The 25703-nt window shown below is 32.4% G+C and overlaps 1 protein-coding gene across 3 annotated transcripts in view; it reads right to left on the bottom strand.

The window, feature by feature from the left end:
- The window catches only part of LOC139499993 (serine/threonine-protein kinase mTOR-like), a 427410-nt gene that overhangs the window by 350254 nt on the left and 51453 nt on the right, over positions 1–25703 (bottom strand). For 2 of the 3 annotated variants that reach the window (XM_071288671.1, XM_071288674.1), the window contains 17 exons: positions 22159–22277; positions 20819–20936; positions 20267–20407; positions 19945–20042; positions 18560–18656; positions 17929–18027; positions 14446–14568; positions 13150–13332; positions 10644–10778; positions 8760–8934; positions 8178–8313; positions 7426–7573; positions 6983–7105; positions 5160–5242; positions 4019–4166; positions 2999–3134; positions 1873–2258 (listed from right to left, as the gene is read on the bottom strand). In XM_071288671.1, coding sequence (XP_071144772.1) covers positions 1915–2258; positions 2999–3134; positions 4019–4166; positions 5160–5242; positions 6983–7105; positions 7426–7573; positions 8178–8313; positions 8760–8934; positions 10644–10778; positions 13150–13332; positions 14446–14568; positions 17929–18027; positions 18560–18656; positions 19945–20042; positions 20267–20407; positions 20819–20936; positions 22159–22277 — 2406 coding nt within the window. In that variant the 3' untranslated portion in view covers positions 1873–1914. Of the gene's footprint in view, positions 1–1872; positions 2259–2998; positions 3135–4018; positions 4167–5159; positions 5243–6982; positions 7106–7425; positions 7574–8177; positions 8314–8759; positions 8935–10643; positions 10779–13149; positions 13333–14445; positions 14569–17928; positions 18028–18559; positions 18657–19944; positions 20043–20266; positions 20408–20818; positions 20937–22158; positions 22278–25703 lie in introns of those variants that run through there. The other variant, XM_071288672.1, reaches the window with a different exon arrangement.

The following is a 25703-nucleotide window of genomic DNA, read 5'->3' as shown; positions in this document are numbered from 1 at the left end:
AGAAAGTTGAATTCTTCGATTCGCTGTTTTACGTCATGCCCGCTAACAAATTGAAAACTGTACCTATACGCCTTTTTTTAAGTCAAATATTTAGTATTCGTATTGTTATCTTAGAAAGTCTTAATAATTAAAAAACTACAATAGGGAACAATTTGACAATGATTGCATTTAGTTGTGTCAACCCTGTGATTATGACCCGTGTATATAGCAAAATCAAATACACCGTTTGGTGGTGTGCCAGTCAGATGGGGAACGTACAGATAAGGTAATAGGTAACAGGTGAATATACTATTGGTATTGGTATTGGATTCGACCCAGAACTTGTTAATTATTGGCAATATTAATTATGTAGAAAACAAAAGGGTCTGGAGTGGTGTAATTTTTAATCTACACCATTGTCCTATATTAGCTATATATAAAGATGAATTCTTTGATTAGTCGATGCCGGCTGATAAATTGGACCTCGTTATTTTAGCATTATACATGTAGATATCATAAACTATAAATATAAAATATAAATACAGTACATCAGTCCAAATAATAGAAATTTTATCTACAATTCTGGTGATTACTTTTTTGTAATGGAACATAAAACAATATCCAAAAGATTTATTGATTGGTGTTGAATGCCAATTCAAAAACTATTCGGCTATGAGGTAGCCTTTAATTTCTATTGGTGGAGAAAGCCAGAGTTCCCAGAGAGAATCACATCCTTTTGCAAGAAAACCGACAATCCTGCTCAATTCAGATTGGAGTCGAACACACCTGTCATGTGCAGGAATATAAATTCAAATCTGTTGACAGGATAGTGATACAGTATTTAGACTACTCCCACCACTTGGCCAACATAGCCCTCCCCTTTCCAAAAGAGCACAATTTTGCATGATATTACACAAATACATGTGACAAGATATATATTAACAATGATTCCTGTCAATTTTTTTAAGCGTTTTTATCACATTTATTTATACTTAACACTATAAATTATAAATCATCCAGTGGCAAATAAAGGCAACAGTAGTATACCGCTGTTCAAAACTCATAAATCCATGGACAAAAAACAAAATCGGGATAACAAACAAAAACCGAGGGAAACGCATTAAATATAAGAGGAGAACAACGACATAACACTAAAATGTAACACACATAGACAAAATCCCACGAGAATAACAAATATAACATATATATCAAAACCAAATACATGAATTTGGGATAGACAAGTACCGTGACACGTCTTATCGCAATGTGAATTTACACTCAAAAATAAGAGAAAACAAACGACACAACGTTATAATGTAATACACACAGAAACGAACTATAATATAACAATGACCAAACATTACTGGCATGTTAAGGACATAAACAACTTTACACCATTTAAAAGATTTGCATCACTACAATATTATCATACAGTTTCGGCTACTTCATACAGCAACTGAAACACATCATATTGTCTAATTCTAAATATAGTAACAAAGCACAATTATGTACATTGTGTTTATTTTATGCCAAACCTCTAAATTTCATAAGGGGCTCATTTAGGACCAGAAATGATTTTAAATGTTGTGTCACTATATTAATAAAATTGAGAATGGAAATGGGGAATGTGCCAAAGAGACAACAACCCGACCATAGAAAAAAAAAAAAAAAAAAGAAAGAAAAAACAACAGCAGAAGGTCACCAACAGGTCTTCAATGTAGCCATTTTTAGCAGCAGTATAATATCAATATAAGATCAATGCTAAAAAAAAACAAACTTTAATATTTATTATATGAATGAAACTGTTTAAAGGCTTAGTGAACTCAGTTTCAAAAAATGTTGATCTTTTTCTGACATCACCTAATATTGTGTATTTAAAAGCTTTAGACAATATATATATCATGACTTTATTGTGACAATATTTAAAAAAAAAAATCACCAGAATGGACACCATCCTATGTAACACTGACATAAATTTTCATGAGACGTAGCTTGTTTTATTAAAAGTTCCACTTGAGTGGACACATCAATTGATTCTTCGGTGGGAAAGTCCTTTCCTGTCAATTTATCCCTAACTCTTTGTACAATCTGCACAGCCTTCTTGTTTAAAACTTCTGATGTGGAGTTGTCTCCACCTGGTGCATTTCCTGTTGCAACTGGTACCGACTTCTTTGCTGTTCCTGCTTGTCCAATGTCTACAGTTTCAAGAATATCTGCCTGTTCCTGACTTCCACTGTAGGAACCAGACCTATTAGCCTTTGGTTTTGTTTTAGTTGTTGCTGAAATTTAAAAAAGAAACAATATGGGAAGGACTTGACTAGCTTGTGTTTTCATTATCATAGATTTCCAACAGATTGAAAAAATATTAAAACTTATTCATGGTTTTACAATTCAATGTTCTCTTTTTATGAATAACTGTACAATGATAATAAACTAAGAATATTGGTACCGTTTAAAACATTTAAACCTGCTGCATTTATTTGCACCTGTCTTAAGTCAGGAACCTGATGATCAGTAGTTGTCGTTTGTTGATGTCGGGTTCATAAGTGTTTTTTTTTTTTATATAGATTAGACCTTTGGTTTTCACGTTTGAATGGTATTACACTAGTCATTTTTGGGGCCTTATTTTATAGCTTACTGTTTGGTGTGAGCCAAAGCTCTGTGTTGAAGACCGTTCTTTGACCTATAATGGTTTACTTATTCATATTGTGACTTGGATGGAGTTGTCTCATCTTATATCTAAATCTTGTTAAACCGTTGATTCATCATTTTTTGTTGGCTGCCAATTTTTATAGGTTGAGCATAAAGTTTTATACTGTGGATTCAGTACAAATTTTCTTTGTTTCGTGTGTAAAGGTAAACCACAAATTTTGCGATGACACAATATACAAATTTATTTAGACTTATCAAGACCAAAAAAAAACTCAAATTTCCACATAGAAAAAATTATCCTCAATCACAATAAAAAGTAAACCATAGTAGTACAAAAGTATATAAAATCTAAACATCAATCACTTACTGTCCATAAGTCTCCAGTTCAATAAAGGATCATAAACAAAAGCTTCTAAAACAGCCATCAGACTGTCTTTGTGTTCTCTGAGCACCGCCATCACACTCTCACATGTTATACGGTAATTGCCATCAATTCCAGTCACCTACAAAAGTATCAAGAGAAACAACTACAATATCTTTAAAGCTGTCCAAAATTTCAAGGAGTTATTTTTTTCTTAGAATCAGCTTGTTCAAAAACAACTTTTAAGTGATTTTTTGATTGAAAGCTACATGTATATCATTTTACTATTTAACTTAAATGTAAGCCTTACATAAAAATTGTTAAAAAATAACTTAAATACGCTCAATTTATTAATTATTGACTGAACATGTACCGTTAAACAAATTACTAAGGAGACCTTTTGAAAACATATGTAAGACAATTTTTAATATTTTTCTTTCTAGCCAAAATCTAGGTTTTCAATTGATATCTTAAAGTGTGTCTTTCTAAGTTGAAAGGTTACACTACTGTTTCATGTAAGGGTAAAGGTTATGCACCTATTAAAACATTTAAAACAGCTGCATTTGTTTGCATTTTTCCTAAGTCAGGAGCTTGTTGTTCAGTGGTTGTCATTTGCTGATGTGGTTCTTAAGTGTTTCTTGTTTTCATATAGATTAGACCATTGGTTTTCCTGTTTGAATGGTTTGACACTATTCATTATCGGGGCTCTATAGCTTGTTATTGGGTGTTAACTAAGTCTCCATGTTGAAGGGTGTACTTTGACCTATAATGGTTTAATTTTACAAATTGTGACTTGGATGGAGAGTTGTCTCATTGGCACTCATACAACATTATCTTATATCTATTAAGATAAATAGGTATATCAGTAAGTATTTAACTATGATGTGAAAACATCATCAGGGTGTTATTGGCCAAAATGTATAAAATTCTATCTAACCACATCATTTTCAGCGAAACAACAGCATCTTAAAGTATGTTTTAACAGATTGCTCATACAAAACAATAGCGAACTTTTAAACAATTTACCTCCATGGCACTTATTAACATTCTAGTAAGTCTGAACGGGATCTTTTCTGGAAACTTCTCTCTCACCATAGCTACCTCAAAACAATCTCCAAAATCAATATGGATGATTTTACCACTCATTCTGTCCAACATCAGGTTAGATGGATGTCTGAAAAAAAAGATGGAAATGTATCCATTGAAAACATGATCATTTATAAAAATTGTAACAGAAATGTCAGTGAGGTAGAAACCTACAATACAAAGTGGACAAAATATCACCATAAAGGCATCAATTCAGTGGTTTGCGTTTGTTTATGTGTTACATATTTGTTTTTCGTTCATTTTTTGTACATCAATTAGGTTGTTAGTTTTCTCGTTTGAATTGTTTTACATTGTCATTTTGGGGCCATTTATAGCTAACTATACGGTATGGGCTTTGCTCATTGTTGAAGGCTGTACGGTGACCAATAGTTGTTAATTTCTGTGTCATTTGGTCTCTTGTGGAGAGTTGTCTCATGGGCAGTCATACCACATCTTCTTTTTATATCATAATGTTTTATAATAAGATAAAAAAAGTCCATAAATTATTACAGCAGAATGCAATGTAATATCTTTGGTCAGATTGCTTGATAGCTGAACCATGAAGTCATTATTAGGTTAGGTAAACTACCCTCCTGTAAGAGTAGACAAGTCCGACAGATAACCAATCTATCTGTCTGTAGGACTAGACTACTCAGAAGGAGGGATATATACCTAACCTTACAATGACTTCACAGTTCAGCTGACAACCAAGCTAACCAAAGATTCTACATTTACCCACTCACTCAATGCATTCTGCAGTAAGTTCTGTATCATCATCCTTCAAATTAAGACAAACCAAAATATCTAATAATATAGATATTTCCATAACATCTGACTAGGTTATAATGCAAAATTGACGCATTTCAACAAATCTCCTCTAAGGAATTAATTTTCATAAATCTTTGAAAATTGTTTATCTGTTTGAATGCTGGAGACATTCTCATTGGTACTGAGTAGGTTTTAATGTTCCATAAAGCTTTTTTTCTAATTCAGAAACAAGAACAGGTTGAAATGTAGTCCATTTTTATGACATTTTTGTAAATTACATACAGACTCCCTACTTCTTTTGTAATTATCATACCTGTCTCCAAGACCTAGAACATAACCAACCATTGACATAACAGCTAGTGATCTGGTGTAATTTGTTCTTCTATCAAACCAAACCTGCAAATCATAAATGTGTTCAAATAGTCTTATATCTATAAATACAGTCATATTTCAGCTGAGACTGAAAGTTTGCTAGTATTATTAGTTACATAGTGTGTTAGTGACCTACTACAATATATACGAGGTCAGTAAATTCCATATGGGGTGAGAACGAAGCAGAATTTCAGTCTAAGCCGAAATATGACTGTATTAGGTCCCTAGCACACTATGTAACAAATTTATTTTGCCGACTATCTTTATTTGTTGAATTTAGACTAGAGTTGTCTCATTTGCAATCACACCACATCTTCTTATTCCTATATTAAAGTGTTAAGTGTTCAATTATAAGAACCTACTTCCATTGGTCTGCACAAAAAAAAATAATGTCAACAATAACAATTTTAAAAGATCAACAACCTTGATATAACAATATTAAACAGAACTTTCAATTCATTTAAATAATACAATAGTGCCAAAGTCATAACTCCACTACTAACTGTGTATTGAAGTAAGCTCCGCCTCCTTACTAACCTAATATGGAATATACACGGTCTCCATGGCCACGCTTTTAACAAATCATATTCCAGAAATGTATGACAGTAAGATAAATATATATGCTGTTTTAAAATGCATGAAATAATGTATTGATGTCATAAAATAGTCCCTGATGCATTTATATAGCTTAATTCTTTTATCTTAAATTCATATTTTAGCTAGAATTTGAAATTGAACATGTACATATGCATGTAAGAATATTTTTTGTAGGTAAAGTTTTATTTCCTTATATAGATGTGAAAAGCAGATGATGAAATAACACCACACAAAAATTTTCTGTTTTAAAGAAGCAAGAAACTGAAAGTTGCTCAGTGATGATACCCCAGCCCAAACACTTGACAGTAAACTGGAAGTTGTTGAGTGATGAATCTGAAAATGCATCACACACGGACTTATATAAACCCTGAAACCAATTTTCAGAAATCTTTGTAATGATGTTCCTGTGAAAAATGTGACGAAACTGTTCAACTTTGAGGTCATATGTAAAATGTAAAATGATGTAAGTGTACAGGAAGTTGGTGAGTGATTTATCTGAAAACGCATTATAAGGTATAAACTCGTATAAATATATTCATGGACTGACTGGTGTAATGACTGATTGATGGAATGACTGAAGGACAGACAGAGGTAAGACAGTATACCCACTTTTTTAAAGCGGGGGTATAATAACTTTATCTAATAATTTCCAAAATAATTGTCAAAAAAAATGAACATAAAACTTAAAATGTACTTTATTTAGATACTGTGGATTCATTATAATTCGTAGGATATTTTCATGGATTTTGTGGGTATATTTTAACAACAAATTAAGATATTTAAGTACAAGTTTTCTATAGCCTTGTATGCAGACTTTTACAAAACCAAAAATCAAATATCCACAAAAATACAATTGTTCCTCACTACACAAATGTATGAGGGGGGATAGGAGGGGTCCTGATCCCGAAATCCCGAAATCCTGGGCTTAAAAAAACGAAATCCTGAGGTCCCATAATTCGAATAAAGAATTTCCCGGATCCTGAAAGGGTCAATCCCGAAATCCCGAGCTTAAAAACACCCGATCCCGGAGTCCTGATAAAGGTCCTATCCCCCCTCATGTATGTACCGTTTGCATGATAGAACAACCTAATGTGAAGTTCTGTAAACTATAAATCACAAAGCCAGTGTTAAATATTTATTAATTTATAAAATGAGTTGAATACAAACCTCAGAACTAGGACTTTTGTACCATAGTATCTTAGCTAGATCATCCCCTTGTGTGTGTTCCAAAGCATGCTCAAACACTTCAACCTTCTGCATCAAGGTCAAATGATCATAATCTGGGGCCATCTGTAAGAATTACAAATTCATATAAGTAAAGGAAAGAGAACTTTTTACTAGTAGATGTCAATATTTATGGCTTGTCAAATTGATCTTTTTGAATTATAGTTTGTTTCCCTTTTTCTTGTTCTTCCAAAGACAACTAAAAAATCTAATCATGGTTTGTGTAGATTCAACTGCTCAACAGTTTTTTTTAGTATACCACTATAAAACAAACTTTACCCTCAACATAAGCCTGTGTTCTATATTTTTTAGGTAGAATTTAGACAAATTTTACCCTCAACATAAACCTATGATCTATATAAGTAGAGAATTTAGACCAATTTTACCCTCAACATAAGCCTGTGCTCTATATTTAGTAGAATTTTCTTCTTCTCTCTGTAGTCACGGATCAGTGAATGAAGTGTGTCACAATGAGGTACCCAGCCAATCAGACCAGAGTTGGTAGATAATGGAATCACAGAAAATCTCTGTATTCTGTAAAAAATAAATTCAAATAGAAATACAGAGAAAGTAGATAATTTACTTTGGATTCATTATTAATCGTATACCAATATTTGCGGATTTCGTAGGTACAGGTGAACCACAAATTAAAATGTTCAACGAATGACAAATTATCTATAGACTTGAGTACAGACTATGACAAAACAACGAAAATAATTATCCACTAAGATGCTAGTTTTCTTATTTCACGAAAGTTGGAACCAATGAAAATTAAATGAATCCACAGTATATGCCGGGTGAATTTTTTTTCAGAATTAATGTAGAAAGTTCATTGTCTTGACAGAATATTAATCTAAGAAAAAAAAAAACCAAAAAAGTCAGCTAAAATATGAAACTGCAAAATTCCTAACTGGTCTTGAAATTCTTTAAGATAAGTGTAAAAATTTCTACTGAGATTAACTGAAATAAATAGCTACAACCAGAACACATAAACTTTTCCTTTCTCCTAGAACTGTCTTTAAACAATTTAAAAAATCTTTTAAAAATTATTGCCTCAACATAGGAAATATGTCTAATTTGATTTTGATGCCAACTTATGCTGAGACACACTTCACTTGATATATAAAAAGCATCTTACGTAAGATTTCGGCGGAAAGTTTCAGTATTCTGTAGTAGAAGAGAATTAACCAATCCAAACAACTGCATCACTCTCTCGTCCTGTCTTAAATCTTCATGTCCTTTCAGTAAAAACATGTATTCCTGACCATTGCTACCTATTTAATATAGAAAACTTAAAACATTTAGGACTATTGAAGTTTAAACATAATTTCAACTTTTAACATCTCAGGTCTACTTTAATTTTCAAAACCAAGTAGATATTCTCATTCATAATTAAATTCACATTTTCATATTATTTAGAAATAAATTTTTCCCAATTTTTTGCTAAATAGAACTATTCTAAAACATCTTTACAGTTTCTATGTTTTTATTAAAGTCAATTACAAACGAAAGTGCACCAACGCCTGGTGAGTCTGTAGTATGGTAGAGTCCATAAAGTGGATACCTCGCCGGGTATGCAGGGTCGTTATGATAAAAAAAACATAAAATGTAGAGAGTCTTATAACAACAACACTTTAGGGACTGCTGCAGAAAATTTATTGATCGACATGTTTTTATTAAAGGATTAACTATTTGTAAATTAAAATAAAGATTAAAATACCAAATATGCTGAGTTTCCTTGGCCTCTGTTTGGATGTGATAACCTGTAATGAACTTTGAACTTTCCTAATCTTTACGATTGGTTGATTTGGATCATATGTTCCAGGTACAGCCAATTCTAAGTCTTGGCATCTCAGAAGTTTGGGTGAAACATATTGTAACTCAAGTGAGGTCAACTGAAAGAAAAACAAAACAACAATGGATATATGAAATTTATCAAAGTTACTTCCCTTGTATCATTCAACTACATTGAAGACTTGAATGAACTTTGATTTTTTTTTACTAGAAATGAGTGCATGAGATTCAGCACAAATTGCATACTTTAATAATAGAGTTACTTCCCCTGAATGTCATTCACTTTTCAAATTCATTTTTACAAAACCATGCCACATATTTTAAACATTAATGTCACCTCAAACAACATTTTACACTCACAGAATGTTTATATCTTACATTATAACCATTGTAAAAGCAAGATTCAAGATGAGTCTGATTTCATTGGCTCCAGTTAACACAATAGGGACTAGGAATTCCCCCCAAAATGGGTGAAGTTATTGTATATAACAATGTATTTTTTTAAAATAAAATATCAAAAATTGTTGCGTAAAAGGAGCTAAAAATAAATGGGGAATGTGTCCATGGGACAAAGATAATGCCCCCCCCCCCTTTCCATTTGCATATAAAGATATATAACTCAAGTTCATACTTTGAGTTTTACGGTAATAAGCATTGTGTATAAGTTTCATATCATTTGGTTGAGGCATACTAAAGAAGAGGAATGAAAACAAAAAATTTAGCAATTTTTCCATTTGTAAAGGGACATAACTATAAAAGAGTAACGATAAAAGTGACACCACCAAAATTCAAACTTGATCTGTATTTTTTGGTAATAAACATTGTGTATAAGTTTCATAACATTTGGTTGAAGCAAACTAAAGTAAGAGAACAGAGAACAATTTTTGAACGTACAGACGAACTGAGGGACATGGAGTAAAACTTAATGCCCCCTCCGCTATTCTAAGGGCAGATAAACATAATAAATGAACTTCATTTGTCCAAGGGCAGTAACTTACCATTTTAAAAGTAATTATCATTCAGGTTTCCAAGTCATTGTATATTTAAAGCCTTTAAATTTTAGACAAATGAACAAAAAGTTATAAGCTTGATAATTTTTTATATAATTTACATTCCATAGGTCATAACCCAGGTAAAATTATGTTGATGTGCCCACATTTTAGAACTCCTCTAAGTCATTACTGATATCAACTCTCTTTTTTTAACTTCTAAAATCTGACAAGAAAAGTAGGAGAAAATACAATTCAAGCCTGAGGTAACTGTTTAGATATCCTTCTGAACACATGATAATACAAGTCCCATTAAAAGTACAATTCTTAACTGGGGTAACTGTTTAGATATCCTTCTGAACACATGATAATACAAGTCCCATCAAAAGTACAATTCATACCTGAGGTAACTGTTTAGATATCCTTCTGAACACATGATAATACAAGTCCTATCAAAAGTACAATTCTTATCCGAGGTAACTGTTTAGATATCCTTCTGAACACATGATAATACAAGTCCCATCAAAAGTACAATTCATACCTGAGGTAACTGTTTAGATATCCTTCTGAACACATGATAATACAAGTCCCATCAAAAGTACAATTCATACCTGAGGTAACTGTTTATATATCCTTCTGAACACATGATAATACAAGTCCCATCAAAAGTACAATTCATACCTGAGGTAACTGTTTAGATATCCTTCTGAACACATGATAATACAAGTCCCATCAAAAGTACAATTCATACCTGAGGTAACTGTTTAGATATCCTTCTGAACACATGATAATACAAGTCCCATCAAAAGTACAATTCATACCTGAGGTAACTGTTTAGATATCCTTCTGAACACATGATAATACAAGTCCCAAGCTTGTGTTAGATCTTTGACATTTCCTGATCTCTGGTACTTTTTACACCAGTCCTGAGCCTCCATCAAATCTCTACCATAAGCCTGAAAAACAATAATTCAAAAAGTAAAAAACATATAGATTCCACCACTACAAGGTGGGTGTTACAATATTTTTCAACTCAAGTCATATAACTTTTAATTTTCAAAGCGTGAGGCTTGCAGAGATTTTCATAAAGTTATGTACTTTAAATGTGACTCATCAATAATGATCGTCTTTAAAGGAAAATTCAGAAGAACCAAGTACATCTGACTTCATAATTAAATTTCGACCAATTATTTGTCAAAAATAGACGTTTCACTAGTGAGGAGAAACAAATGTGAAAATAGCACAAAAATGAGAGAAAATTCAATTCAATTTGATAGTTTGCCTGACAATCTTTCTATCAAATTTTAAAGTTCCTTATAACTCAAATTATAGTCTTTTATATTTTATCTTTTTTTCTATTGAAACATACTGAAATATAAGGATATTTCCCTGACCTCTAGGCTTTTGATCATAAAACTTTCTTCAGTACTAGTACAAACTGTGCTAAAAAATATCAATTGTACCATGATTTTTTATGACTGTAAGGGCTAGATTGTGATATATTTATATGTATAATTCTGTAAAGAGGCAATCTAGATCTTACAGTCATGAAAAATCATGGTTAAAATTGCAATATAAATTTAAACTTCATTTTGAAATTTTTTGTTTGTATTAAACAGGATTTTTCTCAATATCGCAAAGATAACAAGAGGCTCTCAAGAGCCTGAATCGCTCACCTTAATTCTTTTGGTTAAATCTCTCAATGATTATTTTGGCTTTTCAATTTATTTAAATGTTTTTTGGATCGTCCTATTTTCTTCAAAAGCCAAAAAAAATAATCTTTTTCTCCTATATAGATGTTCTTTTTTAGCCATAGGAGCTATGTTTCTTGACATACAAGGAAATAAAATATAAAATTTATACTAGATACTCTGAAACTCATTTAGCCTAAGTTTGGCTGAAATTGATACAGCAGTTTCAAAGGAGAAGATTTTTTAAAGTAAGTCAACATGATGAACAAATTGTGAAAAAAGTCTTTAAAGGGCAATAACTCCTTAAGGGGTCAATTGACAATTTTGGTCAAATTGACTTAATTGAAGATCTTACTTTGCTGAACATTATTGATGTTAACAGTTTATTTCTATCTATAATTATATTCAAGATAATAAACAAAAACAGCAAAATTTCCTTAAAATTATCAATTCAGGGGCAGCAACCCAACAACAGGTTGTCTGATTCATCTGAAAATTTCAGGGCAGATAGATCTTGACCTGATAAACAAAATTAACCCTTGTCAGATTTGCTCTAAATGCTTTGGTTTTTGAGTTATAAGCCAAAAACTGCATTTGACCCTTATGTTCTATTTTTAGCAATGGCGACCATGTTTGTTGATAGATCATAACTTCGGATACAATTTACAAACTAGATACCCTAAGGAACATTCAATTAAAGTTTGGAAGTATTTGGCCCAGTAGTTTCAGAGGAGAAGATTTTTGTAAAAGATTACTAAGATTTACGAAAAATGGTTAAAAATTGACTATAAAGGGCAATAACTCCTAAAGGGGTCAACTGACCATTTCCGTCATGTTGACTTATTTGTAAATCTTACTTTGCTGAACATTATTCCTGTTTACAGTTTATCTGTATCTATAATAATATTAAAGATAATAACCAAAACAGCAAAATTTCCTTAAAATTACCAATTCAGGGGCAGCAACCCAAAAAACGGGTTGTCTGATTCATCTGAAAATTTCAGGGCAGATAGATCTTGACCTGATAAACAATATTACCCCATGTCAGATTGCTCTAAATGCTTTGGTTTTTGAGTTATAAGCCAAAAACTGCATTTGACCCCTATGTTCTATTTTTAGCAATGGCGACCATGTTTGTTGATAGATCAAAACTTCGGATACAATTTATAAATTAGATACCCTAAGGAACATTCAGTTAAAGTTTGAAAGTATTTGGCCCAGTAGTTTCAGAGGAGAAGATTCTTGAAATAGTTTACGACGACAGACGACGACAGACGACGGACGACAGACGACAGACGACGGACGACAGACCACGGACGACGACGGACGCCAAGTGATGGCATAAGCTCACTTGTCCCTTCGGGACAGGTGAGCTAAAAATCGCATTTTAGTCAAAACTGACTAATCAACAATATACTGTAAATTCAGAAATTTTTGCGTTCATTCATTATTGCGATTTTGTCAGTTTTGACAAAAATGCAATTTTATCTTTGCGATTATGAGAAAAATCCTGTTTAATACAAACAAAAAATTTCAAAATGAAGTTTAAATTTATTTTGCAATTTTAACCCTGTGACATTTTTCGCAATATTTTCTGAATTTAGAGTAACTAAACTGAAATAAAAGTTCTACAAACCTGGTTAAATGAAGTTTCCTTCAATGTTTGTGGTCCTCTCTCCATCATAGCATGTAGAGGCTCTAATGTGTTAAACATTCCCTTTACATCTCTCTCCCCAAAATAAAGTCTGGAAGCTTCCTCAAGCCCCTCGTGCCAAAGCTCATGCCATAGTATAGCTACTCGAATCAACTCCTCACTCACCTAAAATAGTCAAAAGGTTTCATTATGATAAGTTTTCATTAAAATCAAAATTGGGACAAACTTCTCTGAAGATGGTTTTAAAAACATGTTACCATGGCCTTCATCAATGATGTGGGTACCAATTTTAGTAAACTGAGGAAAATGATATTTTTGTAGATATTTGGTGGTGTTTTCAAAAGTTTGTATACAAGCCTGAAGACAATGTATACTTTGTTGAGCATTTAAATTTGTGGCTTTCCTAAACAAAAGTAATCAATGAAAATTGGTACCCCATGAATAATAATGTATCCACAGTTGTTTATGAAATTAATTCCATTTTACCACAAATCTTTTCTGTTAAAATATTGCAAACAATATCATAGAGGATCTATCTAAATCATTCAACTATTATGGTGCAAAAAACTTGGTTTCTAAAATACATTGAATGCTGATGGTCTATTTTTTCTGACCTCATCCATTATTGTGACAATTCCCTAGATATCATAAGACCTCGAGCTATTAGAATCTTATCATTGTGTAAATCAGGAGTGTATAGTATACATTTGTGTACATACATCAGACAACCCATTGATGGTCTTCAACTGTTTTCTGCTCTTTGGTTGGGTAGTTGTCTCTTTGAGATATTCCCAATTTTCATTATCAATGCTATTAGAGTCAAGCATCATTCATATTTTTTGTCCATGAAAAAAGCAAAAAGATCGGCAGGTTGATTTATTGAAATTGGTTTCAGAGACAGACAAACTAATTCCTACCTACCCTCTACTCAACTATTGGTTGTAGGTGTGTCCCATTAATATTTAAGGAATGACTGTAATATTTTTTTATGTCTAAGAAGAAATAACATAAAAAATGTGGTGCACACTGAATAACGCGCGTAGCAAATATTTAACAGTGTGCACCACATTTTTTATGTTATTTCAAATAGACTGACAAAATATTACAGTTATTTCTTATAATTTAATTCTAAATTACATTTTAAACCGGCATAAATCATGAAAAAACGTTGATGACGTCATGGTCACATGACAAAATTGTGTCTATGATATGATCAACAAAACAACGTCAGCCAATCAGAAGACGTGTTACATCCAAAATGAAAATATTACTACTAACCAACATGGCCTGTTGTACCAGTGTATTACTGTGCTCCCTCATACTCTTTAATACTTTATTAGCGGACACTTGTCGGGCTGTTACGTTAGATTTAGATGCCACTGTCAATGGGTAGATCAAGGCCTACAATAAATAGAAAGATCGATTATGAATCCTTGGGTTCTCCTTGTGGTTTTACAAGTATGTAAAACTTTCACTTTAACAACGTTTTTTTTTAATAATCTCATTACTTCATCCACCTGGGTGCCTATTTTTCATGTGTCATACGTTTGCAAATGAACTATTTTTGTTTTTGTGAATATACACGATATATATAATTAAGATCCATTTTGTTACATCTGGTGATCCATTTATTTAACAATAGCCATGGCTGTCAGCAGTGTTTAAGAACATCCCTTGTTCGACCAGCTAGTCAATTGTGTTTTGATAAAATATACTTTTTTCACTTTATTTGTGCTGTATTTAGACCCCTCTACAAAAAATTTGTTTTGCATGCACACATATAAATTTGTGGTTTTTATCCAACGCAATCATAGGTTTGAACGTTGTTTTCAATTTAGACATGCACTTATAATTGCTTATAGAAATATATACTGTTTCTATATTTTTTTAGGTTTTAATTTCTAATCGATTTTATAGGAAAATTGTATTTTCCTGGATAGTTGATTTTGTGGTTCAAACAAATTATGCTCAAAACCATATGGTAAAATTATAATTTGTTGAACACATGAATTTGTGGTTCAACTATATGATTTATAAGAATAAACTTAGATGTGTGGCTATATGAAAGACACTTGTTGAGTAAATATTTATTTGGTACAATATTTATAACTCCTAAAGGTACCAGTCTTGTATTACAACTCCAGTTTCCGGTGCATGTCAAAACATGGAGGGAAACAAAATAGTGCATTTTTTTCTGAATTTTTTTCTGAACTCAATTTTTTCTGTTTGATTATAGGTATATGCTGAATTGAAACATATATATAGACTTTAAAAAAATCTTGCATCTTTTGGAGGATATTGATTCAGGAAAGTGGAAGGATATCATGTTTACTGGAAGTGGTGCGGCCTAGTAAAAATAGCAAACAGAAAGTAGAAAAAAAATGTTTTGACTTCAGGATTACGTAACTTTTTATTCTTCGTGGCAAGACCCTCTTTTTTTTTGGATTAAATCACAATTTCACATAAGTACATTCATGATATGAACATGAAAAAAAAATTCTATGTAGCATTTTTTATTTTTTTATTTTCAAAGATCAGCTGTTTTGCATGTAAGCCTATGGAGCAGTCAATTACAAGACTGCAACCTGCATAGGGTATTTTTTTCATATGTTCACTGCAAGGAAGTAGCTCATGTGGACTTTTGTGTGCCCAGAATGATAAAACATCATGATTAAAGGACTTTTTAAGAGAAAAAAATCATGGGGTATCAAGTTACACTGAAAAAACTGAAATTATGTAATAATTATGCTTTTTTATACTAGACACCATTCAACAGTATTTATAGATATAAAGCACAACAGTTTCAGGCAAATTGAGATTCTGATGGTATTACTTACATGATTTTCAATTAAAAAGAACATAGAAAGATTTTTTTTTCAATGAAATCTTCTTCTTGTGATGAAAATTCTAGTTGCACAGTTTTATTGAAAATTAGCCCAAAGTTGAAGAGACAGTTACATACAAACGTAATATTTTTCTTTAGGGTTATTATTTTTATGGCTTAATTGTTGACATTTAGGTAGAATGTGTATAAAATGAACTTTTGGTGAAAAGATTTTCAAAAATGTTCATTTTTCATGAGTCTATACTTCTTTTCCTGTCTGCGGCACTGCATGGATAATTGAAATTTTCATATTTGGGTAAAAAATTTGTTTAAAAAGTTGATTTTTTCTAAAACTATCCTTCGTGACAAGGATTTTTGTGATTAGGTGTGACAAATAATCAATATTCTTACCAAAAACACCAACTTGAGTATTCATTTTGTTTTTTCTTGAATTTTATTTCAAATTTTATATGCATTGGTGTGTCAAGTACAGTCTAAAAACCATGATATAGTAGGCATGTATAAAGACCAGTATATTCAAAAAAGAGAAAGGTATGGTCTTTCTTGTGTTCAGATAGTTGTATTGTAGCAAATTCTTCAATATGAACAAGTTTTGGGTACTTTTTCAATTTTGACTTAAACAAGAGGCCCACTTGGGTAGATTTCATTGAAAAAAGGGGGAGGGGTAAACTATTGAATGTACTTCAATCAAACAGAGGAAAAAAAATAAAGATAATAGATAAGAATACTCTTCTAGTTTCACAGTATCCAAATAATAAGAAAACATTCATAAAGATAGACTAGAATGAGATTTACAGATCATTTGATAGACATGACTGATTTCCAAATTTTGACTGTTTTCAGAAAGGGGTACTGCTTTAAAAGTGGGGTTATTTTTATTAATACAGCCAAACAGATCTTTTAATAGCACTTTTTATGTTCAAATATGGCTACTTAATGAAACTAAGTAAATGATTTATTTTTTTAAGACATGTAATTATTGTTATAGGTACCAGTCTTGTATTACAACTCCAGTTTCCGGTGCATGTCAAAACATGGAGGGAAACAAAATAGTGCATTTTTTTCTGAATTTTTTTCTGAACTCAATTTTTTCTGTTTGATTATAGGTTTATGCTGAATTGAAACATATATATAAACTTTAAAAAAATCTTGCATCTTTTGGAGGATATTGATTCAGGAAAGTGGAAGGATATCATGTTTACTGGAAGTGGTGCGGCCTAGTAAAAATAGCAAACAGAAAGTAGAAAAAAAATGATTTGACTTCAGGATTACGTAACTTTTTATTCTTCGTGGCAAGACCCTCTTTTTTTGGATTAAATCACAATTTCACATAAGTACATTCATGATATGAACATGAAAAAAAAATTCTATGTAGCATTTTTTATTTTTTTATTTTCAAAGATCAGCTGTTTTGCATGTAAGCCTATGGAGCAGTCAATTACAAGACTGCAACCTAAACATGTTAAAATATGAATTTTAAGTCATTCTTTTACTTTTTTGTGCTCAACTCAGGGTTTTTACATTTTGTGCATCCCTTTCTCCCATTCATCTGTCCCACTTCAGGTTAAAGTTTTTGGTCAATGCAGTTTTGAAGTCAAATCAACTTGAAACTTAGATAGGAAGATGTGGGATGAGTGCCTATCAGACAACTCTCCATATAAGTTACAATTTGTAGAAGTAAACCATTATAGATCAAAGTACAGCCTTCAACACAGAGCTTAGGCTTACACCAAACAGGAAGCTATAAAGGGTTAGTAAACATGTTCCCTATGATATGATCTTTCTAATTTTAATGCCAAATTAGAGTTTTGACCTCAATGCCATGGTCCACTGAAGATAGAAAATGATAGTGCGAGTAGAGTATCTGTGTTTTATGGAAACATTCTTGTTTATCTATCCAGTTACTTCCATATTACCTGTGGATGAGCCTTGCCAACATCAATCAACAGCTGTGATATCAACCTTCCCACCAGATTCCTTGGAGTATCTATTCTGGCTATCAACTGTGGGATAACCTTTAAAATAAATACAAACAAACATAAATTAATAGACTAAAAAGACTTTTGGAGGGGTGATTTTCTTTTGCCGATTTGGCTAACATGAGAATCCATAAAAGTTTGGTACTTAATAAAAAATAATGGTGATTTAAATAAAAACTAAACTTGTTAAATCAAAAGAAGTAAATTTCAGAGTCATTCTGTTTCTGAATTTAACTGTTTACTAAAAGGTTATAACACTCTTATTGTGTTCATTATGCTAGAGGTAGATAAAAATTGCAAATAACAAATATATATAACGAAAAAAAATTTCTTTTCATATATAGAAAACTCCAATTTTGGAGAAAACATCTAAATTCTGAGACTGTTATTGATCCTTGATTAATACAAAAACGCTCAGTTTATGTACTGACCGGGAAACATATGAACAACAAAAAATGAAAACAATGAGAAGTTAATCGTGGTTAAACACATTCCAATTCAATTGTACAACAACTTCACAGGTATCTTCTTATAACATTTTATTTTATTCATCCTATTTCAATGTTACCTGTAGCCAATTATCAATCTGTATGGTCTTCAGTCCTTCAACAAGAGCTTCATATACCTCCATCCACTGACCATAGTCAAACCATAGGGTCAGTAATCTAAACATGCAACAAAATTCTAAGTTGTCAGATGGAAACATCATTGTTTTAGTTTTATGACATATATCTAGAGAGATCAAGGGGTAGTTTGTGATCCCTTAAAACTAGTCTAACCTAACCACATAGTATGACTGTAACAAGGATATTTAGACTATTTCTGGGCCTTTTATAGCTGACTATGCAGTATTGGGTTGCTCATTATTGAAAACTGTAAGGTGACCAATAGCTGTTAATTTCTGTGCCATTTGGTCTCTTGTGGTGAGTTGTGTGATTAGCAATCATACCACATCTTCCTTTTTATATGAGTTGTTCATAATTGTTATTAAACAATAATTGTAAATTCTGATTTTTTAAGATTTCTTTTGAACACCTGATATGAGTTTAATCCCATCACAATTTGTATGTGCCTGTCTCAGGAGCTTGTTATTCAGTGGTTGTCGTTTATTGCTGTTTAACACATTTTTTTGGTATTTCCTTTACTTAATGTACATAAATTAGGCTGTTAGCTTTCTCATTTGAATTGTTTTAACATTTATCATTTTATGGTCTTTTATATACAGTATGGGCTTTGCTCATTGTTGGAGGTTGTACAGGGTCCTATAGTCATGAACTTCTATGTCATTGTTGGAGGTCATACAGGGTCCTATATATAGTCATGAACTTCTATGTCATTGTTGGAGGTCGTACAGGGTCCTATAGTATAGTCATGAACTTCTATGTCATTGTTGGAGATCGTACAGGGTCCTATAGTCATGAACTTCTATGTCATTGTTGAAAGTCGTACAGGGTCCTATAGTCATGAACTTCTATGTCATTGTTGGAGGTCGTACAGGGTCCTATAGTCATGAACTTCTATGTCATTGTTGGAGGTCATACAGGGTCCTACAGTCATGAACTTCTATGTCATTGTTGGAGGTCGTACAGGGTCCTATAGTCATGAACTTTTATGTCATTGTTGGAGGTCGTACAGGGTCCTATAGTCATGAACTTCTATGTCATTGTTGGAGGTCGTACAGGGTCCTACAGTCATGAACTTCTATGTCATTGTTGGAGGTCGTACAGGGTCCTATAGTCATGAACTTCTATGTCATTGTTGGAGGTCGTACAGGATCCTATAGTCATGAACTTCTATGTCATTGTTGGAGGTCGTACAGGGTCCTATAGTCATTGTTGGAGGTTGTACAGGGTCCTATAGTCATGAATTTCTATGTCATTTGTTTTCATGTGGAGAGTTGTTTCATTTGGCAATCATACCAAATCTTCTTTTAATATAATATTGTATACTTACCTAAGTGTATCCTGTAAGCTATTTTGTTGAGATAAAGCTATAGATCTGAAGAAACCTTGGACTGATGGTACACAATATTTATGCATCATTGCTGTATTCTGTAAAAAGAAATGTGTAATTGATAAAATCTTTTATCAAAGGAATAATAAGTTCTTACCAGGACAAATTTTTTTCATATACTTTTTTTCGCAACAGATAGTAATTCAACTTTTATTGGTGTGTCTTTTTTTCGCAACAGATAGTAATTCAACTTTTATTGGTGTGTCATTTTTTAATCTACAGCATTTTCTATTGTCTAAAGACTATGACATTAAATACTTACAGACTCAGGTCTAGGTGACAGTTCAAGTTTGCTGGTAGCACCAATTTCTGCTGGTGTCTGAGGTGTACCTTCTTCTGTCTGGTTCATTTGTTTATAAAACAACACTGCTTCATAATTCATTAATGCCCAAGCATGCCAGGCCTGTAAAATCAAGAAATTAATATATTTACTTATATAATTAATTTAAACAATGTCTTATTTTTCACAAATGACAAATAAACAACAAATGTATAGGGATTCAGAAACAGAAGAAACTCTGCCTTCTTTACTTTCATAATAACTCACTAGCTTAAGAACCAGATGGGGATTGTGGGGATTGTTCGACCCCTCCCCCACCACCACCCCTACATTTGTTTGGCTTACGGTGTTTTTCAAATTCTCTAAAGAAATGTATGCAGACTTTGCCAAAACCATGATATTAAATACCCACGAATATGCAAGTTTTCATCAAACCATGAAAATTAGAACCCATGAAAATAATGAATCTGCAGTTATAAATACATGTCTCAACCAATCTAATAAAAATTTGAACCTGAATCAATTATTCAATACCTTATACCAGTCCTTGTCATGTTCAGTAGCCCTGTAATAACAGTCCAGTACTGTGGGAATAGATTTTTCATTAATACCCATCAAACTTTCTGCCCAATCACCAAGTTTCAGGAAACATCTACAATAGAATATATTATTTCTCTTAAAAGTTGTGCAGTGTTTTAATTCAGCATTCAAACTGACTGACAAGGGTATGATTTATACAGCAAAATTTAGTGTATTTCTCCCAATAAATGTATATTTTTCTTGTATTAAGTACATGGATGCCCCATCCACACTATCATTTTCTATGTTCAGTGGACCGTGATTATGGGGTAAGAACTCTAATTAAGCATTCAAATTAGAAAGACAACATCATAAGGAACATGTGTAATAATTTTCAAGTTGATTGGACTTCAACTTCATCAATAACTACCTCGACCAAAAACTTTAACCTGAAGCGGGACAGACGGATGGACAGAAGCACAGACCAGAAAACATAATGCCCATAAATAGGGCATAAAAAGTGATTGTATGATCAACATCCAATACCATATGAGCCAGTCCATGCGAAAATGTACAAAAAGTCCTTTTGATAAACTTAACAGGACACGTTATCAAAGTTTGTTATAATATTTTTGAAAAAAGATTTTATCTGAAAAAAATTACATTAATGTAAACATTCATAAGATTGTCAATTCTATTCTGATTTTGTCAATTAAAACAGCAATAGACATAGAAATATCTGAATTTTTGGTATTTGAGCAAGTGTAAAATCATTTGGTCCCCGGACTAATGCTATACCGACCACGAACTTAAAACTTTACGACACTAGAGAGACAAAAGTCAATAATTTTCTTCTATTTTACCGGTTTAAGGAAAGTAAGACAACATTATAACATGAGGGAAAATACAAAAACTATGACCTCTTGTGTTTTAGAAATTGAAATTTAAGTTAAGTTAAGTTATTTAATATTATATAAATCAACCATCGTTGCACGGGATTTGAACCGTTGCCCAGTCTGATTGCATTGATATGAGCATCGTAAGCGAGAGCCTTATCCCCACTGCTACCTGGGTTAACATTATCAATAGCCATTTAAACTGTACTTTGAAAATGATTGAATTATATGAAATAATTCATTAAAAATCTTGATAAAACTTAAAAAGGGGGGGGGGTGGGGGGGGGGGGGTCTCAACACTTGCAGGTGCGTCTAGCTCACAGTTTAAGGATATGAGGAAAAGTAAATGTGTTTTATAAATCAAAAGTCTACTACCAATAATTATGTACACTTTTTAGAATTTCCTAAAATTTTCGTTTTTGTACCTTTCGCATGGACCACATATGAGAATGATTTTACCTTGCCAAGAGTTTATTCAGTTCCTGTCGTTGTTGTGAGTCTTCTGGTGATATCAACTGCAATGCTTTGGTTTGTAATGAATGTTCAACAAAATACTGTAGCTTATTATAGGCTTCATTCTAAAAAGTAATAAACAAGTGAAACTGCGAGCTACTGCTCACTGATGATACCCCTGCCGCAAGTGGATAATATTAATAGTGTAAAAATATGCAAGTGTTCGGTAAACAGGAAGTTGTCAAGTGATGAATCTGAAAACGCATCACACGGTATAGCTGACTTATATAAATCCTGAAACCAAATTTCAGAAATCCTTGTATTGTAGTTCCTGAGAAAAATGTGACGAAAATTTTCAACTTGGCTATCATGTGTAAAATCATACAAGTGTTCGGTAAACAGGAAGTTGTCGAGTGATGAATCTGAAAACGCATCACACAGTATAGCTGACTTATATAAATCCTGAAACCAAATTTCAGAAATCCTTGTATTGTAGTTGCTGAGAAAAATGTGACGAAAATTTTCAACTTGGCTATCATGTGTAAAATCATACAAGTGTTCGGTAAACAGGAAGTTGTCAAGTGATGAATCTGAAAACGCATCACACGGTATGGCTAACATATATAAATGTTGATACCAAATTACAGAAAGGGTGGATGTGTAGTTCCTGAGAAAAATGTGACGAAAATTTTCAACTTGGCTATCATGTGTAAAATCATACAAGTGTTCGGTAAACAGGAAGTTGTCAAGTGATGAATCTGAAAACGCATCACACGGTATGGCTAACATATATAAATGTTGATACCAAATTACAGAAAGGGTGGATGTGTAGTTCCTGAGAAAAATGTGACGAAAGTTTCATGGGACGGACTGACTGACGGACGGACTGACGGACTGACGGACGGACTGACGGACGGACTGACGGACAGACAGAGGTAAAACAGTATACCCCCCCTTTTTTAAAGCGGGGGTATAATAATTTTATTACATTGGTTGCAATGAGTTACAGTGCTTTCCCAGTCAAATAAAAACTGATAATTTCACATGTGAAATAAACGTGGTTATTTCACTCTCTGACGTCATACAACAATAGGCGTTGTCAAGACATAGATAATGGCGGATCAAAACAAATTGTGAATGCGTAGAAAAAAGATATAGTTCCTTACATGTTTTACATTAATTTCTTTAAAAAAAAAAAGCCATTTGCCAATGTAATAAAAAGAATAACTAATTAAAGAATTCAAATATCGAAAAATATTCAACTTGTGACCGAACAACACTGATAATTAACTCATGCGCTACACGCATTAATGAATTTAATGTGTTGTTCGGTCACTCGTTGAATACTTTTCGATATTTGAATTCTTTGATTAGTTATTCTATAAATATTATACATGCATTACTGTCCATTCATTATTATTTGAGAGGTACTAATTTTTGTGTCCTTTTTTGTTAAAGGTAAATCATCAATTTTAACATTCAGCATACAGTAGTATATGCTTTATATAGGATTGTAAGCAGACTTTCGCATATCCAGGTAATCAAACATCAACAAATATTCAAATTTTCTTAATCAATGAAAGTTGGTACCCAGAAAATAAATGAATTAACATTTCTTCATTTTCATATAAATCATTCTTATATGAGGACCTTTATATGGTCACTCAGTATAATCCCAATATATCTACTTTTAGTGCAAGCACATAAATACACAAAACAAGCTGTTCCGCATTTCGTCAAACTTATCTATACTGCCATGTATACTCAATTTGCGACAGCAAAACCCAACGTCTATGTAGGCAAAGATTCAGATACAATACTGTTATTTCTATTCTGAAGCAAAACAAGAGTGCACACACTGAATTGTCTCACCTTCTTTACTTATGATTGATATTATATGTTGATAGTCCTAAATATGAATCTTTATTACAACTGTCACATAAATTTAACATTAACCAAGAAAACTAAACATTGACCAATGAACCATGATATGAGGTCAAGGACAGATGAACCATGCCAGGCAGACATGCACAGCTAACAATTCTTCCATACCACAACAATAGTTGACCTATTGCTAATATAGTTTAAGAAAAACAGACCAAAGCACAAAAACTTAACACTGAGCAATGAACCTTGAAAATGAGGTCAAGGTCAAATAAAACCTGTGCGACTGATATATAGATCATTGACCTATAGTTGTTAATGTCTGTGTCATTTTTGTCTCTTGTGGACAGTTGTCTCATTGGCAATCATACCACATCTTCTTTTTTATACATAAAATATTTCCATACACCAAATATAGTTGACCTATTGCATATAGTATTAGAAAAAAAGACTAAAACTCAAAAACTTTCCTTTGACTATTGAACCATGAAAATGAGGTCAAGGTCAGATGACACCTGCAAGCTAGACATGTACACCTTACAATCATTCCATACACCAAATACAGTAGACCTATTGCTTACAGTATATGAAAAACAGACCAAAACACAAAAACTTAGCTAAAACCACTGAACCATGAAACTGAGGTTAAGGTCAGATGACACCTACCAGTTGGACATGTACACCTTGCAGTCCTTCCATACACCAAATATATTAGACCTATTGCTTAAAGTATCTGAGATATGGACTTGACCACCAAAACTTAACCTTGCTCACTGATCCATGTAATGATGTCAAGGTCAAGTGAAAACTGTCTGACGGGCATGAAGACCTTGCAAGGTACGCACATACCAAATATAGTTATAATAAGAGAGAATTTAACATTACAAAAAATCTTAACTTTTTTTTTCATGTAGTCAGTGAACCATGAAAATGAGGTCAAGGACATTGGACATGTGACTGACGGAAACTATGTAACATGAGGCATCCATATACAAAGTATGAAGCATCCAGGTCTTCCACCTTCTTAAATATAAAGCTTTTAAGAAGTTAGCTAGCTGCGCCCCCGCCACCGATAGATCACTATCTCTATGTCGAGCTTTCTGCAACAAAGATTGCAGGCTCGACAATAAAAAATCAGTCCATTTTATTTTAATTTGTCGTTGTAAAATTTCACAAAAATGAAAATGTTGTCAAATGATGTATTGTCTTTGGCAACTAATTGATTGATTGATTTTTTTGGGGTGTTTAAAAGCCATTTTTAAGCATCGCTTTTGGGCTATTTCATGGCAGCCAGTTTTTATTGGTGGAGGAAGCTGGAGTGCCTGGAGAAAACCACTGACCTTTGATAGGAAAACTGACAATCCTAGTCAATCTTAATCCAGTTGAGTTAAACAAGGTGAGGTCATATGTATGCTTCTGTCATCAATATAAACACTGGGCATTTTTAAAGCTTCTTATAAGCCTCAGAATGCAATGAAATTACATTAAAAGAACATATTTTGGGTGAAAATGTGAGTCTTTTTCTTATTGAATTATATATTATTAATATTATTATATAAAATAGAGATAAAATATAATGTAATGTCATAGAAATTTTATGCAATGTAAAGGAAATATAATTCAATGTAATGGAAATGGAGATAAAACGGAACAGCCTGAATAGTATG

This window comes from Mytilus edulis, chromosome 13, assembly GCF_963676685.1.
Source record: "Mytilus edulis chromosome 13, xbMytEdul2.2, whole genome shotgun sequence".
NCBI lineage: Eukaryota > Metazoa > Mollusca > Bivalvia > Mytilida > Mytilidae > Mytilus > Mytilus edulis.
Note: the sequence above shows the minus strand (reverse complement) of the source record. Positions and strands in the feature narration are given on the sequence as shown.